General features: G+C 39.0%; 1 protein-coding gene across 1 annotated transcript in view; it reads left to right on the forward strand.

Moving 5' to 3' along the window:
• The window catches only part of LOC100679968 (venom dipeptidyl peptidase 4), a 297,831-nt gene that overhangs the window by 230,539 nt on the left and 48,602 nt on the right, over positions 1-18,690 (forward strand). Inside the window, exon 8 of the mRNA XM_031925590.1 lies at positions 13,612-13,772. Coding sequence (XP_031781450.1) covers positions 13,612-13,772 — 161 coding nt within the window. The remainder of the gene's footprint in view (positions 1-13,611; positions 13,773-18,690) is intronic.

Below are 18,690 nucleotides of genomic sequence, written 5' to 3' on the forward strand. Positions count from 1 at the left end.
GGAATATACTATATTTTTCTGTTTATCGTGTGAATTATCCTTTTCTTTCTAGACTTTTTTACCTTGGCCCTTTTGCGTTTTTTTATCTGGAACTTCTTATTATGAAGTTTCGATCTTTGTTCATTTTTATCTTTTCATCATTCGTAAACTCTTGCGACGTCTGATTTTCTTCTCGCCTTTTCTGGGCTCTTGTTACTACGCATATTTCCATTTTTGCCACAGGGTTCCTCGATAATGCATCTGTATTTGTAGTTTGTTTTCCAGCTTTATACACGATTTCATAATGATAATCTGCTAGCTTTAATCTCCATCTCTGAACTCTCTCGTTATTATCAGTTACAATTACGAATTTATTTCCATAAATATAATTTTTAAATGTTTTTATAGCATACATAATACCCAGAGTTTCTTTTTAATAGGTTGCATATTTAAGTTCCGCAGGCAGCAGTACTCCCAATGCATAAGCTATTGGTTTACCTTTACCTAATATCTTTTTTGAATGGCCCTCGAATTATTTCTACACCAAGACACAAAAAACCACGAAGCGCACCACCTAGACCTCGTCATCGGCCACCCAGTACACCTAGACACCGCCCTCGAATTATTTCTACACCAAGACACAAAAAACCACGGAGAGCACTACCTAGACCTCGTCATCGGCCACCCCGCACATCTAGACACCGCCCGCGTATGATTTATTTACCTACACTGAAAAAAAACACAGTCGTTTCTCCTGTAAAGCCCGGTACTTTTAACTGTTCTGCCACCGTAACGACTGTTCAGTAAGAACAACGGTGTGCCACTGGTAGTTTTGGCGAGTCGCGACTCGTAAAATTGGTCGCTTACGCGGGACACCAGCAAAAACGTCCGAACTGATTCTTTAAAACTGCTGAACTCTACGGTAATTTTGGCGAGTTTTCGTAAAATGACGGATTACTGGTGCGAGATCAGTTAAAATGACTGTGTTTTTTTTTTTCAGTGTAGATACCAAAAACCACGAAGCACACCACCTCGACCTCGTCATCGACCACCCTGTACACCTAGATACCGCCCTCGAGTGATGTATTAACCTAGACATAAAAAATTACGGAGAGCACCACCTAGACCTCGTCATTGGCCACCCCGCACACCTAGACGCCGTCCGCGTATGATGTATTTACCTGTACATACAAAATTATGGAGAGCACTACCTAGACCTCGTCATCGGCCACCCCGCACACCTAGATGCCGTCCGCGTATGATGTATTTACCTGTACATACAAAAACCACGGAGCGTATCACCTACACCTCGTCATCGTCCACCCTGTACACCGAGACACCGCCCTTGAATTATTTCTACATCTAGACACTAAAAACTACATGTAAGCGAGCATGCAGAAAACCGATGAGAAAGCAATATCCATCTGTATATAGCAGTGCGGCCAACTTTACGGTCCTAACACTTGTTGCGACTAACTTAACGGTCCTAACATTTTTTGATTTGATTTGAGCATTTTGTGAATTACACACTCGTGTATTATATCAAAGGTATCTGTTTTTATCCATATTTTTGTTGAAAATTATAGTTTGGCATAATAAAACACGGTATTAGTCACAATATCTTAGAGACAACAAAGAAACGCATTTATTTCTTTGTAATGAAAAATTTGAACCCCAACATAGAAGTAAATAGTAGCGCGGGAGCCGCGGCTTCGTTTGCTTCTCAAACTCGCCTTTGTGGCGCTGCCGCGCAATGTTCAATTGATATTTTTTAGATAACAAAATTTGTTGCTAACTATATTTAATTCATATTTTTTAGCAATGTCTCTCGATCGGTCCGAGGGGGCATGTTTAAGGTACATTTTAAGCCCGGATAGAGTAAAAAAGACGGTCCGGATCTTTCAAAAAGTCGTGGCAAGTGACTGAAAACACTTATTTATATAGTGAAATGTCATGAATTTTGGTCAATGATTTTACAAGGTATATACATGTTTTTTTTCGATAAAAATGATGTATATTTTATATATTTTTAATAGAATTTTTTTTTTCAAATTACATCAAATCAAAAATTTGTTGGTAAGAAGAATATCTTTTTGTTTTTTTTCAGGATTTAACCCAGGCTTAACCCCTTAAGATACTTACTACGTAACTTGCCATGCCCGTTTCATTTTGTTTTCTGGTGAACAATTAAATTTTCTTTTTATGTATTAGAACGCGATACAAACGCCATAAGTACAATAAAAAGGGCATGGCAAGTCACGTAGTAAGTATCTTGAGAGTTGTATTTAATGGATCAACATATAACTTGCACATATCTCTTGCAAAAAATTATAACATAAATCATACACTCGATCATAATTTTTCAAAGTCACTGGATAAATAAGTTAATTTTTGTAAGAGACATAATATATTAACGATTTCTCGACTTCAGTAGGAATATTTGTAACAATAAAATCAAGTTTTATGATTTTTTTGTCGATGATCCAAGTGACGCAATTCATTTCTATATGTAAACATGTATTTAAACAATTTAATACTAAGCTTGTAGCGAGGAACAACGTTCCTCGCAACGCCGGTAATTGAAGCATGATAGAGAGTGACGCAATAGGGCGGCGTTGGCTCAAGTGGTAGCCCGCGCCCCTAAAGATCTCGGGAGCGCCGGATCGATTCTCGGTCCCGGCGTCTCCTTTTGTGATTTTCTCCTCCCACGTCAAAGGCTCTCCCTGTTACAAGCTTTGAATTTGTAGTCAATGATGGACATTAAGGAACAATTTTCTCCTACGGTGACTTTCTTTACTTTAATGTTTGCTACCTCTGTGATTTTTTAAGGAATGCTCCAAGTAATTCAAAAGCTTTGCCACAGGCTTTAAATATGAATTTTAATCATTCTTAGACCCATACAGAAATTTTTGCACTATAAAAAGGTATCTCCATGAATTTTTTAGTGGTCGTAGTCCGGATCGAACTCTTGCTTTCACTTATATTACGGTTTAAATGGCTTATAAGATAGGTATAACACACGTATATATCTATATATATATATATTATAATATATATATAAAATATGGCACGAGGCATCCCGTTGCTATATATATATATTATAATATATATATAAAATATGGCACGAGGCATCCCGTTGCTATATATATATATATATATATATATATATATATATATATAGCAACGGGATGCCTCGTGCCATATTATTTGTTTCGCGCACTAGTTAAAAAATCTTGTTCTTCGCGCACAGAATACGAGCCAGAAAAACCGCGTTTCGCGCAAGGAGTGTTTAAGAAAACATGCATTACCCGAATGTAGTCTCTTATTTATCTCGACTAAAATAAAAAAAAATTATTCCCTAAATGTTTATAAAATATTTTGAAATACTTCTTAGGAAATGTATTATAATCTTGTAATTTTACATATCTAAAAATTGTTTTATGAATATTGTAAAATAATGCTGAGTAATATGACTTGGAAAGATTATAAAAATCTATCAAAATATTGCCTCTACAAAATAAAAAAGTATCTGCGTAATATTTATAAAATATTTAAAAATCTTGAAAATAAAATGTATCTTAATCTCGTAATTTAATATTTATTTAAAATATTTTACTAGCCTTTCAAAATATGTCTAAAAATCATAATTTTTTAATATTTTTAACATTTTTTATAATATTTTATTCCTATATTTTTTTCTAAATCAAATTAAAATGTTTCTTATATATCTTTATAAAATATTTTAAAATGTTATAAGATACATTTTATAACGATTTATGTACATATTTGAATAAAATATGAATGCAACATTATAAAATCTTTGAAAGAAAAGGTATCAAACTATTGTAGTATATTTATTCAAAATATTTTACTAACCTTTTAAAATATTTTAAAAAACATTATTTTGAAATGTTTTCAACATTTTTTATAATATTTCATTTCAATATTTTTTGTGAACGAAATTAAAATGTTTCAAAATAAAAATAAATGTCAAACCTTTCTAAAAATAAAAAAAATTTATTTAAAAGTGCATTGAAAATCACTATAGTTTTGTTGAAACTATTTCTATCAAACAGGAGATGATGAGTTCATTCTTTATGTTGACGTACACCCAACGCGAATATTCTGAACACGGGTGACGTTTTGACGGTCAGAAGCCGATTTTGGCGAATTCACAAGTTATTTCAATAGCTGTGGGTACGGAATTGTCCAGACAATAGAAACGTCAGAATCGAAAGAAATTCGCACAAATTTTGAAAAATGAAAAAGTTTATGATGTAATTGTTTGAAAATTATTGAATAAAATATAATAATTAGGTTTTGTTGTTGCAAATTTTTTTAGGTCAAGTTAAAATGAAAAAAAAAATATAATTTGTGCCAAAGCAGTCGGTCAGTTTGTTGAAAGTTGAAAAAATGTTAAAATAATTAAATAGTGCATTTAAATTAAAATAAACCTCTTAGTCTTCGATTTTGCACATCAAAGAAAATGTTGCATCGAATGTGCTACACTGAGAGTATAGGAAAGATTTTAGTATATCGGATAAAGAAATTGTTTTCAACATCAGAAAAGTAATAGTCAACAAACTGCGACAGTAGTAAATAATAAAAGGTTCACTTAGTGCTTATGAATCCTAAATGTTTACCAATGTCTGCTGGAATTGGATGCGATACCTGTTATGATGACATATTGTGTCTTCAATCTCAAAATGAAGGTGAAGGTGTGGTCTGCAGCTGAATCGAGGTCCAAAATCCTATAATGCTTTACCAAAACGCAGCAAATTCCCTAATCTCAGAGCCTGCGTAAATTAAAATTAATATCGAGCAAGTGCTCTCCTTAAAGCACTTTGTATGAAAATATCAACAGTCATAGAAAGCGATTACTCCACGAAGCTTTCAAACTGTCTGATGTCTGAAACCAACTGCTATGGTTTGTCGTGCTTTGCGTATCAAAATATATTCAAAGCTTGTAGACTTGATTCTGCTTAGATAATATAAATGCCGAGCCCATTCTTATCGCTAGTAGTTTTGGAGAAGGTTTACTTCTAAAATAAGTTGTAGAATTTATCATATAGAAATAAATGATTTTTATAGCACCGCGTATCCCAAGTCCGCATCTATGTCACGACTATCTGTGACCTAAGTAGTGCTTTATTACATCGTGTTTTATCGTCCTCGCTACGCTCAGACGCTAAGCTCACGGTGCAGTACAGGACTGCTTATGCCATGGATAGTTGTAAATTAGCGCAAGTGTGACTATACTTACTCAATCGAACAAGCAGCCTAGATCAGTCGATTGGACCGGGGTAAAAAGAGTAGCCAGGTATTTAAAAGGCACGAAAAATTATGATAACTTACTCGGAGCCAGTGAAAAAGAAGAATTAATCGGCTATGCAGATGCAGATTGGGCGGAAAATCGAAATGACCGTAAGTCAAATAGCGGCTATCTATTGAAATTTATGAATGCGACAATTAGTTGGGCATACAGAAAGCAAACGTGCATAGCTTTATTGTCGACAAAAGCAGAGTACATTACGTTAGCAGAAGCTTGTCAAGAAAGTATATGATTGCAGAGATTGATTAAAGAATTTATAAATAATAAAGAAGTTAAAACTAGAATTTTTGAAGACAACCAAAGCTGTTTGAAATTGACTGAAAATAAAAAGTTTAGTAATCGCACAAAATACATAGACACCAAATATCATTTCATAAAAGATTTGAAAAACAAAAGATTTCATATATTGTCCCAGTGAAGAAATGATTGCTGACATATTGTCAAAGGCCCTCAATAAGATTAAAATCAAATATTTTGATGAAAAGAGCGGATTAAAAGCACACAATAGCGGACTTCGGGCAGGCAGATGCTATAAAATAGTATACGATACTTGAAACCTAAGTTGGAATTTTATTACACGGCGCTGCGGTATCGCCCTCGCTACGCTCGGGCACTAACTCCGCGCCGTATAATAAAGTGCCACTTTGGTCACACGTATCGTAATGTACTATGTTGGATACATCGATAATATGCATCAACATACACACAGTACACTAGCACATATATAGTACTGTACAGGCTAGTGGGCGGTACTTGTAAGGGTACTGTCAGGTATACGCCGGGTCCCTTTTCTGACCTGACTTTTATTGCACCGTGGCGAGAAGATTCCCACCGACGCAGACGCTTATCAGTTCCAGAACAGCAGTAGCCAAGACAAGACCACTACTCATTATATTCATAATTCATACATTTCATATTTATTGTAACCTTGAATCGAGCACTGATTATGCAGTGTATTTTATAATTAAATAAAGTTTACCTAAAATAAAATATACATTCCCGATTTGACCAATATACGATTATTTAGTTTATAAACAAGTACTATTTATAGCAAACTTAAGTTTATAATAATTAACAACACCAATCACAAAAGCACTTGATCTTGAATCATATGTACTGGATTAATTTTATGAAATGCATTTAACTTAAATGAATTGTACTTCTGCATACGGACTAAATAAACCTTTTATTTGGAATATAAAAGAAAACGTAGACTGGTTGACTAAAAGATTTAACTATCGGATGATTGAAAGATAAATAATGAATAAGATATATAATGAAAGGTTTCTGTACTACCTACACAGAAGAACAATCCATTTGGGTAAATTGCGTTTAAACTACGATTTGAACATTACTAACTAAAAAAATATGAAACTTAACGAAATAAAAAATACAGTTAACCAGAGACGTTTTACAGGTTATATTTTCGCACTGTTGTCTACATCGTCGTCTGCTTTGACTGGCTTCGACGATTGAGAGAACGATCTCCACCTTGCTCTCGACGTTGATATACAAGCATGCAGGTTGGCTTCGTGCAGGGTTCATGTGATGCGCAAGCTCCTGAAGAACACGTCTTTAGCGGATACTCCTCCGCTTTCTCGGTACTACTGTACCATGTTGAGAGAATTGTAGCTAACATCCACGAAGTAAGATCTTAAAAACAAAAATTAGAAAATTAGAAATTAGAGATTAGAAACCATAAAGATTAGAAATTCAAAATTTATAAACTGAGATTTTGGAGCGCACACACCTGAAGGATCTCTCTCTCCCTCTCTCTCTCTCTCTCTCTCTCTCTCTCTCTCTCTCTCTCTCTCTCTCTCTCTCTCTCTCTCTCTCTCTCTCTCTCGCCAACTTCACGTGAGTACTAACAGTCTTGCTCTGCTTTGCTCTCTTTTCTCTGAACTCTTACTGCCGCACGTTGCCTTCGGGCCTATTTTCTTGTAGTTTGTTGCATGCGCATTTCTGCAACCTTCGTAGTGACATATTATTCACCGGAGGCTGCACTTTCCTACATCGCTTTTCTCCTGCTTCAACATCTGTCGCTGGCACATAACCTGCAAACACGCACGGCTTCTCTCCTCGCTGCACGGCGCCTCTCTTTCCTTTGAAGTGATCCACGTGGAGCCATCTGTTGTACGGACGGAGCACCACCACCAACATCATTTACCATCAAACACAGGTCGGTCAATCACCTCTCTCGATCTGCACCCCATCTGGCAGTGACATAACATCGTCAAAAATGAGCGGAATTGGTGAAAAAAGTACCGAAGCACCTGTTATATGTGCTCAGTGTAACAAGGTGGCCAGGGGGAGAATGAAGACATGCGAGTTGTGCAACGATAATTTTCACACCATATGCGTTGCTCTGCGGTCCATAATGGTGGGAAATGTTGCCACACTCGCCTGTGCTGCCTGTGCGGTGGGTTTTGACGTCGTCACGCCCAAAACCACGCAGACGAGGGCAAAGACAGCGGCAGAAACAGCAAACTCTTCCAACAAGGGCACTCCTTTAACAGGTGTGCCCAAGAAAAATAAGTCTGCGCCTCCATCTCTTTCCAGCGCCAGAGCACAGTCGCCAGAGAGGACACAGGCAGCAATTGAGGCGTCCCTCAAGGACATCATCACGGCACTGGATGAAATCAAGCGGGTCCAAAACGAGGCCCTTCAGGCACAAAACACCGTGTCTGAACGGGTCTCACGGATCGAGAAGCGACTTGGCCCGCTTGAGAAACGTCTCAAAGCCCTTGACGACTTGCCTGCGCTCAAGACTCGGCTAGGCAATGCTGAGTCCACCATCTCTGAGTTGCAGGTAAAACTCCAAGAACTGTCGTCAAGGAGCCCAGCAGAGCAGCACAACATCAGCACTGCTCCTGCCTCCGATGAGATCAACAACCTCCGCAGTGAACTGGCCGAGGTTAAGAGGAGGCAGGAGCGCTCTGCAAATAATGTGGTGGTAATCTCCGGCCTAGCTTACACCCAGGAGACGTCACTACATCTCCTGGCTTACGCTGTCCTGTCTGCACTGGACCCCACGGTCCTGAGGCGGGATATTGCAACTGTCAGAACCATGGGGAGACTTGACGCAAACATCATCAACGCGCAAGGAGACAGCAGACTTCCACCACTAGCTGTCACTCTCTCCTCCAGTGCACTGGCCCGCTCCATCATAGTGGCCAAAGCCAGGAAGCGCAAGCTACACACCAGTGAACTCGATAGTTCATTACTGGAGGAGGCGAAAGCTCTCTACCCAGATCACCAGGGACTCGTCAACATTAATGAGCTGCTTCCTCCAGATGTTCATAAGCTCTGCATCAAGACCAGGCTTGAAGCGAAGAAGAGGAGAGGCTGCCGATCCTACGTGAGGGATGGCAGAATATACATCCGTACTGGCGAGGACAGCGAACGGGCCACTATTATTTCGACTGAGGCGGATCTTGAGGCTTTTTTAGCCCGAACGTCGCCAACAACCAGCACGGACATCACACGCTAAGACACACACCAATCATCCCGCCACGACCACCATCTAAATCATCTAACTCTTTCATATCTGCCTCTAAAGCGTCTCTGTCCAAGGGTCTAAGAGTCTGTCATTTCAATGCGAACTCCCTAACGGGTCACATTGAGACGATCAGGCTATTCTTGTCCACTCGTCCCCTCTTTCACGTAATGGCTGTGACTGAGACCTGGCTGAGTGACAAAATATCATCATCCATCCCTTCACTGGATGATTACACTCTACACAGACGGGACAGAAACAGGAACGGTGGAGGTGTGGCCCTCTATATTCATCATTCACTGACTGCTAGCGTCATTTCGTCATCCGACGGCGAATGGTCGGGCAAGCCGGGTAAGCCGGAGTATCTGTTCTGTGAAGTCTCTTCTAAGGGAATATCACCCATCTTCGTGGGAGTTGTGTATCGCCCTCCTCACTCACCCTTTATCCAGGGAACTAACTTTATTGAACAACTAACGACGCATATACACAACTACTCCACGAAGGTCATCATGGGTGATTTCAATGCTGACCAACTGTCCTCATCAGAAGATGCAAATTTCATCCGAGCCTTCATTGATGAAAACTCCCTTGTTTCTGTACCATACGGTGCAACTCATCACAGACAGGACTCTGACACCTGGCTTGACCTATGTTTGATTGATGAGCAGGATCGCCTGCTATCATACTGGAAGACTGACACCCCTTTCATTAACGGACATGACTTGATCACGGCCACTCTCGACGTACAGATTCCACGCCACGTACCTACTACATACACTTACAGAAACTATAAAGGAATCTGTGCTGAGAAGCTAAGGGACTTCCTTAGTACATGTGACTGGTCATCCTTCGCCACGTCATCACTAGACGAATGCATCACCATCCTTAACGCTAACATCTCGAACGCCATCAATCATCTCGCCCCATTAAAGACTGTGACACCTGGACGTAAGCGTCACCCGTGGTTTACCGCGGCTCATCGTGACCTTTTAACTGAAAGGAACAGGCTCTACAGACGTTTTCGCAGAAGTCGTTTACTGTGGGATCTATATTTTTATAGAATCGCACGGGACGACGCCCATAAACGGATTGAGGAGGCCAGGTTGAATTACTACTATTCACGCTTGTCCTCCTTGACCGACGTTGCAGAGATCTGGAGAGAGCTTGGAAATCTCGGTATTACTACTTCTAAAACACCTACACCTGCTCAGTTCTCTCCGGGTACTCTCAACGAATACTTTAGCTCCATCTCTAATGACCCTCAAGCTCCATCTGTTGAGGAGTATCTGCGAACCCTGGAGAGTCTGGACCTCCCTGAACACTTCATCTTCAGGGAAATCACAGAATCGGACGTGTCGGCTGCAGTATCACACTTCAATACCCAGGCCAGAGGAAGTGACGGCATCCCACAGGTTGTAGTTCATAAAGCACTGCCAATACTCGCCCCCTTACTCTGTCAAATTTTCAACTTGTCTCTGAGCGAGGCACGCTTTCCCTCTGCCTGGAAATCATCACTAGTAAGAGCTCTAAATAAAGTCAATTCTCCAACAGCTGTAACTGACTACCGTCCGATCTCTCTTCTCTGTTTCCTGTCCAAGGCGCTGGAGTGGCTGGTGCACAAACAAATCTCTGAATATCTCGAAACAAGGCTTTACCTTGACAACTTCCAAACTGGTTTTCGCACCGGCCACAGCACGCAGTCTGGCTTGATTAAGCTAACTGACGATGTCAGGCTTGGAATAGACAGGAAAAAGGTCACGCTGCTACTTCTTTTTGATTTTAGCAAGGCGTTTGATACTGTGTGTCACGTCAGGCTACTCGGAAAGCTATCTTCTTTCGGCTTCTCCAAGCAGGTTATCCGCTGGCTTGCATCTTACCTTTCCGGAAGAGTGCAGGCCGTCATTGGTGACAACAGCGAACTCTCAACATTCCTACCACTAAACACCGGTGTCCCACAGGGGTCAGTTTTGGGCCCCCTGTTGTTCGCGTTGTACATCAATGACATAGGTTTCTGCCTTGATTCAGATGTATCCCATCTAATCTATGCGGATGATCTGCAAATCTACTGTCAATGCCCCCTTGAGGAGCTCGACTCCTGTTCTGTCAGGATGAGTGCTAACGCCGAGAGGATAATGGGCTGGGCAGCACTAAATAGACTTAAGCTGAATGTCGGTAAAACAAAGGCGATCGTTCTGGGCTCCCCTTACTATATCAACGCTCTTCCATCTACTGCTAACACCTACATAACTATAGGGGGAGCCCGGGTCGACTACGAATCATCTGTGCGCAATCTGGGGTTGGTGCTCGATTCCAAACTCTCGTGGAAAGAGCACGTTACACAAATGTGTAAACGTGCTCACTCTCTAATGTATCGGCTCTACTTTTTTCGGAAGAGCACTAATCTCAGATTGCGCCAACATTTGGTGCAGGCACTCCTGTTTCCAATCATAGATTACTGCGCACTGGCTTACTGTGACCTGACGCAAGACCTCGACCTGAAGATACAGAGACTTGTCAACACCGGGATCAGATACATCTACGGTGTAAGAAGGGACGAGCACATCTCCCCTTATAGGCGTGAGTTGCAATGGCTTACCACCGCCGGACGTAGGAGATACTTTATGGCATGCTTCCTCAAAAAACTTTTTACTACTTCAATACCATCTTACTTGTTAGCCTATTTCGATTTTCACGTCGCGCTCAGGCCTGTGAGGGGGGAGGTGACCCCCCTGGACATCCCGCCCTTCAAGACGGAGGCGCTGAAGAACTCATTTTTCATCAGCGCGTCCTATCTCTGGAATAGCCTTCCATCTCATCTACGCAACATATCATCTATTTCACATTTCAAACAGGCGGCGAAAACACATTTCTTTAAATTAGAAAACACTTAAACATGATGTAAACTTATCATCTCATACACACACTTTCACCTCATCTCACCACATTTCATCATTCACTTTCTCACACACACACACACTTACACAACTATTACCTTTTGTGTTAACCTAGTCACACATCACTATAAGTATTTATATGTACAACATAATGTACAAAAATAAAAAATTATTAAATCTAAATCTAAATCTAAATCTCTCTCTCTCTCTCTCTCTCTCTCTCTCTCTCTAGCTTTTGCCTAAAAAATAAGTCGATTGGTTATACTGATTTTTCGGCCTATCAACATTATTTTGCTTTTGAAATCTATTCAATATGTTCAATCCGTATATTAACTTAAAATCTAAACACTTATAATATATTATTATGTTTTTGGTTCAATTATTTGCACCATAATGTCGTAACCAAATGTAAAACTCGACTTTTGACTCGCACACCTCTAGTATGAAATCCGGAAAGAAGATTTTAAAAGTGAGAAATTTCAGACAACGATAACGTTAACTCCCCGCCAGCAAAAATATAAAAAAATAGTAACCTTAAACCTTTGTATATTAATGCAATTAATCACAAGATAATATTGGATAAATTAGAAAGATATAGAACAAGAGGATGTGCCTTTGTGACAGTGCACATAAGCACACATGCTAGGCTGCCTTGGTTCAGGCACGGTGACGTCGCCCTCGTTCTAATGGTGTGGTCTGGAGTCGCGCCCCTTAAAGATGAGCGGCTTTGTCGGCTGGCCGGCTCCAATGGCTGCTGGCCACATGTGGTCGCTACCAGAGTGGGTAGTCGAGAGAGCGAGTCGCGCTAATCTTTGCGGCTCATAAGTCTCTAGAACTCTCTTCTTCTCTTTATCTCTTGTTGTTTCCTTTCTTCGAAGCGTCGCACGCGCGCGCACACACACACGCACACACACGAACACACGCACACATGCACACATGCACGAGTGTCGAAATGAAGAGGCTAAATAAAAGAGAAAAAGGGAGCAGAAGTAAGCAGCACGACACGATATGACTTGCAGCTCTCACTAACACCACAAGGAAAAGTTAAATGGTCCAATGACCAGGCAACGCCATCGACGAGGCAACAACCAGAGTAGCCAGCCCACCCAGCAACAGTAGCGCGACGTTCGCTAGCAAACCCGTGAGTTTGTCCTGTGTCGACGCACAATACTTGCACACACGATTCCACGTAGTGCACATTGTTATTTTGAGTGAATAAATTTTGAAGTGTAAATCGAGCTCAAACGTTTTTTTAGCATAAATACTACTTGAGTCATTATTTATGCATGCTATTTTGTCCTGCTTCCAACTCGCATTCTAGCTAAGCAGAGGAGAACTCTGCCACTCTCCGCGGCCCGTCGAGACGGAGATGCTGAGCAGCTGAGACGAGTTCCTGGTCGTCATCCGATGATCTTTTTGTTAACGTAGTAGCTTTGCGCGCTGGCCCCTAAGCTTGGTGGGAAACAGTTGACTCCCCGACTATTATGGCCTTACCTGTTTGTGGTGTGTTAACTAACTATTCATGTTTGATTTATTTTCGGGATTTTTTCTTTTATCCTGTATCTTATAAATGAGCTCTTTATCAAGGTGCTAATTTCCGATTCTTGGTTATATTAACAAGGAGGATAATCTTATCCCCTTTTTCTTCTCTAAAGTTGTGTATTTATAAGTGTATGTGCGTGCGTACGTATAAGTGTTGTGTCTGAAAACAGTCACGTCAGCCCAACATTCCAAAATAATGTAAAATTAATTAATAAAAAAAGAATACACTTGTTGCATAATAAATTACTATTTATAGCGCTGTCTGCAATGATAAGTTATTTACAGCATTTCTATTCTTTAGGAAACCTTAATAAAGTACGCAGTAATAAATATTGTATTATTAATGTGATTTTTATTAATTTTTGTAGATATTTACGTGATTCATTGCATTTTGTGGACAAACGACGCGTTGCAGTATGGGGGTGGAGCTATGGCGGATTTGTTGCAGCCCATGTACTTGCACATGCAGATCAAGATGTTTTTCATTGTGGAATAAGTGTAGCGCCTATAGTATCATGGAAACTTTACGGTAAGCAAAAATAAGTCACAAATATTTATTTATTTATTTGCCAGAGAAATTCCAGAGTATATCTTAGAGAACATATACTCATACCTTGCAGAGGTGAACACAGTTACCTGTTAGAAAGCCTAGTATTACAAAGATTATACAAAAAAAAAATACTTCTGAACCAAAACTTAATTTAATTACGTTCATACAAACAATCGAATGTCAACAAACATGCTGTGCCGTTGTCCGTTATGAGCACTCGTGGTGTTCTCCAGCGTGTTATCATCAAATCGTGTAGAGCGGATTTAATAGATTTTCCGGTTGCTTCTCTTAATGGTTAGATTTCTATCCAGCGGGTGAATAGGTCCTGTATTACTAGTAGATAGCGTTTTTCTTTTTTACTACGTGGCATCGGGCCCATAATATCGGCTGCTACGACGCGCAGTGGGAGAAAATGGACAAAATTCGAGCCACGCGTCATTTTTAATCATAGAGCCATGATTTTTTTTAAACTCTTTAAAAAAGCATCAAGTTTAAGCTACAGGTGCGGAAATTATTGTATTACCTTCCCCTAAACCCATGCGACCCCTAGAAGCCACGCCTACCAAACCACAAGCAGTCTAACTCATCTATCCCCGGAAACAGCGAGTTAAATCGCTTTATTTTTTCTCAAAATAATTAAGCCATATGCCCGAAGCCAACAAATCACCTAAATACCTACCCCTAACCCACTTAACCCCTAGAAACTACGCCTACCAAACCACAAGCAGTCTAACTCATCTATCCCAGGGAACAGCGAATTAAATCGCTTTATTTTTTCTTAAAATAATTAAACCATACACCATGAGCAAGCTAATAACCTAAATACCTCCCCCTAACCTGCATAACCCCTAGAAACCACCCTTACCGAACCACAAGTAATAAAACATGGTTTAAAAAAAATCTTTATTCATGTCGATTTTTCACATTGAAATCATTTAAGATTTAATGTTTAGAGCGAAGAAATCGTGTCCTCGAGACTTAAACTTCATTGTCACAGTTTAAATTTTGAAAAAAAAAGGTAAAAGCACATAAAATGGCGGCTAACACGGGAAAAACGTGAAAAATTTCCAGAATTTTTTACTTGAGAATGATAGACTTTAGAAAGAAATTTACTGAAGAAAAAGTTCTTAGATTAAATAAAAAATTCGTTGAAATTCTATCAGAATTATTTGAAGATTTCTCGAATTTATTATATTATAGTATAATTTAATATAATTAAATCTTTTGATCATACGAGTGTTTGATGGTTAAATGTTTATTTTTGAATTTATTAGATTATAGTATAATACATACAAATATTGATCATACGATTTTTCGATGGCTAAATGTATACTTTCTAGGGGTTCTAGGGGTTAGGGGTAAGTATTTAGGTGATTTGTTGGCTTCTGGTGTGTGGCTTAAGTATTTTGAGAAAAAATAAAGCGATTTAACTCGCTGTTCCCAGGGTTAGGCTAGTCCTGCTTATGGTTTGGTAGGGGTGGCTTCTAGGGGTCGCATGGGTTTAGGGGAAGGTGATACAATAATTTCCGCACCTGTAGCTTGAACTTGATGCTTTTTTAAAGAGTTTTAAAAAAATCATGGCTCTACTATTAAAAATAACCCAAAAATAACAAAGCCACACAATAAAAAAAAATTGTAAGTCCCAAAAACTTGACCACGGTACTTATATGTTTTTGGGATCGCTGAATCCGAATCCAGGGTCATTTTAACCTCATCAGATCTTAAGTCAAGGTCAAATAGAGGTCAAATTATCAAAATACATTAAGAAAAGACTAAACCATGGTATCTTGGGGTTTTTCGGGCGCTGAATCCGAATCCGGGCTTATTACAACTCTATCAGGTCATGGTCAAGGTCAGTTGAAGGTCAAATCATAAAGATTCATAAAAAGTAAAATCAAACCATGACATTTAGGGGTTTTTGGGGTCGCTGAATCCGAATCCAGGGTCAGTATAGTCCCATAAGGTTATATTTATGGTTAGTTCAAGGTTAGTTCAAGGTCATGGACGTAAAGAGAGTGAAAAAAATAGTTATAAACTGAAACAATGCAAAAGGTAATGTAAACCATAAAGCAAAGAACAATATATATGAAAGTACAATCGTATCCTTTAAAACTATATCATAGTTTGCTGCTCCTTCATTTACTTTAAATTTGTTAGAAGTATATGCAATTCAATAAAATACCCGTAAAAATATTAAACCCATTACTCTTTTTTATGGTAACGAACTATTTTATTGGCAAATGATCTACGAAGTGGATTACGCTTCCGCTTCTCCGATGTTGATGGTAGATCTCTTTTTAACGACCAACAGTAATCTGCTAACATATTTACGTCCCATCTTCCTTGGTACCTGCGCTCCATTTCCTTGATATCTTGGTGAAATCTCTCTCCCTGCTCTTCGCTGTAATCACCTAGGATTTCTGGAAACTCATCAACATGTGAATATAAAAAGAGTAATTTTAGATTCATTAGGCAGTCTTCATTATCGGGTGTCTCTCTCAGTGTAAGTCCCAAGACGATTGATGTTGACTATCTTGGGTTTGTGTTAAGGTCTTCTTTCCCAAAAGATTTCTAAAGTCATGTTACAGTAATCTTCATCTCACTTGTATCACTTGTATTTCCTACTTGATACGAACGGATATGAATATGCTGTTTGTTTGCTCCCAGGGTACCTCCACATGGTGACGGTGGGAAACGACCGATTCTTTTTTTCGGTCGGCCAAACCCCTGGGTGAAGGCTTTAGAGCCGTCATGGCAGACAAACAGTAAAAAATTACGATGCAGGGATTCGGAACCCCAGTATCGGCGGCTGGTCAGGGTGAGCAAGCGGACCCACAGGCGTAGTCATCGAGCGACCGCAACTCTTTGTTAGTGGGAAACTTGGCTTTCGAAGAGTATAATACTACAAGAATTTATCACTTGAGGTCTGGTGACCAAGAATGCCTTATAGCAAAACGGGATAGTTTTTGTTACATTTGTGGCAAGTATGAGACCCCAAAAAATAGAAGAAAAATCAATCAAAATATTAAAGAGCAGTACAAGAACATGTTTGACTTAGACATGAAAATTGACGAATTTGATTGGGTTCCTAAAATCATATGCGGAATATGTAGGAAAATGCTACAGAAAGGCAAAAATGGTAAAACTGAAGTAAAAATGAAAGTGCCTATGATATGGAAGGAACCTTTAAGGAAAGAAGACTGTTATTTTTGTAATACGAATTTGCATGGAGTTAATAGTAAAATCAAGTCGCACATTAATTACGCTAACGTTGAAAGTGTCACGAAACCTATATATGAATCGTCAATTGATAAAAGAGAAGATCCACTGGGTACGTACGTAAGTGGAAGTATGGATCTTGAGGAAAATTTAGAAAGACATGATAAAGATGAAATGATAGAAGAAGAAATGGAGGAAGGAGATGTTATTGCGGAAGAAGAAAAATCGCCTGATGAAGACAATGACGTTGCTAGTACAAGTGATACAAGTGATGCAAGTGACGAGGAATACATCCCCTATAATGCTAAGAAGGAGAAAGGTCCACTTACACAAGAAAAAGTGAATGATCTCATACGCGATTTGGGCCTACCAAAGGATGGGGCGGAGTACTTGGCTTCATGGCTAAAAGAAAATACTAATGAAGCTGGAAAAATTCAAGTTTCTTACTACCGAGACAGAGATAAGAAATATCGTGATTATTTCACTAAAGATGAAGAATTTTCCTTAGTTTACTGCAAAGATATAGTTGGGTTGATGAATTGCTTTAAACATGGATGTTACAACCCCAACGAGTGGAGATTGTTCATCGATTCGTCGACGAAAAGTTTAAAAGCCGTTCTGTTACACAATACAAATGTTTATGCATCCATTCCCATAGGATATTCGGTAATACTGAATGAAGAGTACTGTAACATGAAAGTAATATTAGACCGAATAAAATACAATGATCATAAATGGCAAATATGTGGGGATCTTAAAATCATAACAATACTTCTGGGGCAACAATCGGGATTCACAAAATATACTTGCTATTTATGTGAATGGGATAGTAGGGATAGAAAGAATCATTACATAAAGAGTGTCTGGACCCTTAGAAAAAAGTTCGAACCGGGTTCTAAGAATATAAAAGAAAAGCCACTTGTTGATCCCTCAAAAATTCTTATACTACCTCTGCACATTAAATTGGGACTTATAAAACAATGGGTAAAATCTTTAGACAAAGATGGTAGCTGCTTTAAGTATCTGCGAAATCAGTTTCCCAAATTAAGTGATGCTAAAGTAAATGAAGGAATTTTCGATGGCCCTCAGATTCGTAAGATGATAAATGATGAAATTTTTGTTACGAAAATGTATCATACAGAGAGAGAGAAGCATGGTTATGTTTAGACGACAATTAAAAATTTTCTTGGAAATCATAAGAGCCCAAATTACGAACAAATAGTTTTAAATTTAGTAAATAGTTACAAAAATCAAGACTGCCTAATGAATCTAAAATTACACTTTTTATATTCGCATGTTGATGAGTTTCCAGAAAACCTAGGTGATTACAGCGAAGAGCAGGGAGAGAGATTTCACCAAGATATCAAGGAAATGGAGCGCAGGTACCAAGGAAGATGAGTCGTAAATATGTTAGCAGATTACTGTTGGTCGTTAAAAAGAGATCTACCATCAACATCGGAGAAGCGGAAGCGTAATCCACTTCGTAGATCATTTGCCAATAAAATAGTTCGTTACCATAAAAAAGAGTAATGGGTTTAATATTTTTACGGGTATTTTATTGAATTGCATATACTTCTAACAAATTTAAAGTAAATGAAGGAGCAGCAAACTATGATATAGTTTTAAAGGATACGATTGTACTTTCATATATATTGTTCTTTGCTTTATGGTTTACATT

The sequence above is a fragment of the Nasonia vitripennis genome (genome assembly GCF_009193385.2).
Source record: "Nasonia vitripennis strain AsymCx chromosome 3 unlocalized genomic scaffold, Nvit_psr_1.1 chr3_random0002, whole genome shotgun sequence".
In the NCBI taxonomy this organism is placed as follows: domain Eukaryota; kingdom Metazoa; phylum Arthropoda; class Insecta; order Hymenoptera; family Pteromalidae; genus Nasonia; species Nasonia vitripennis.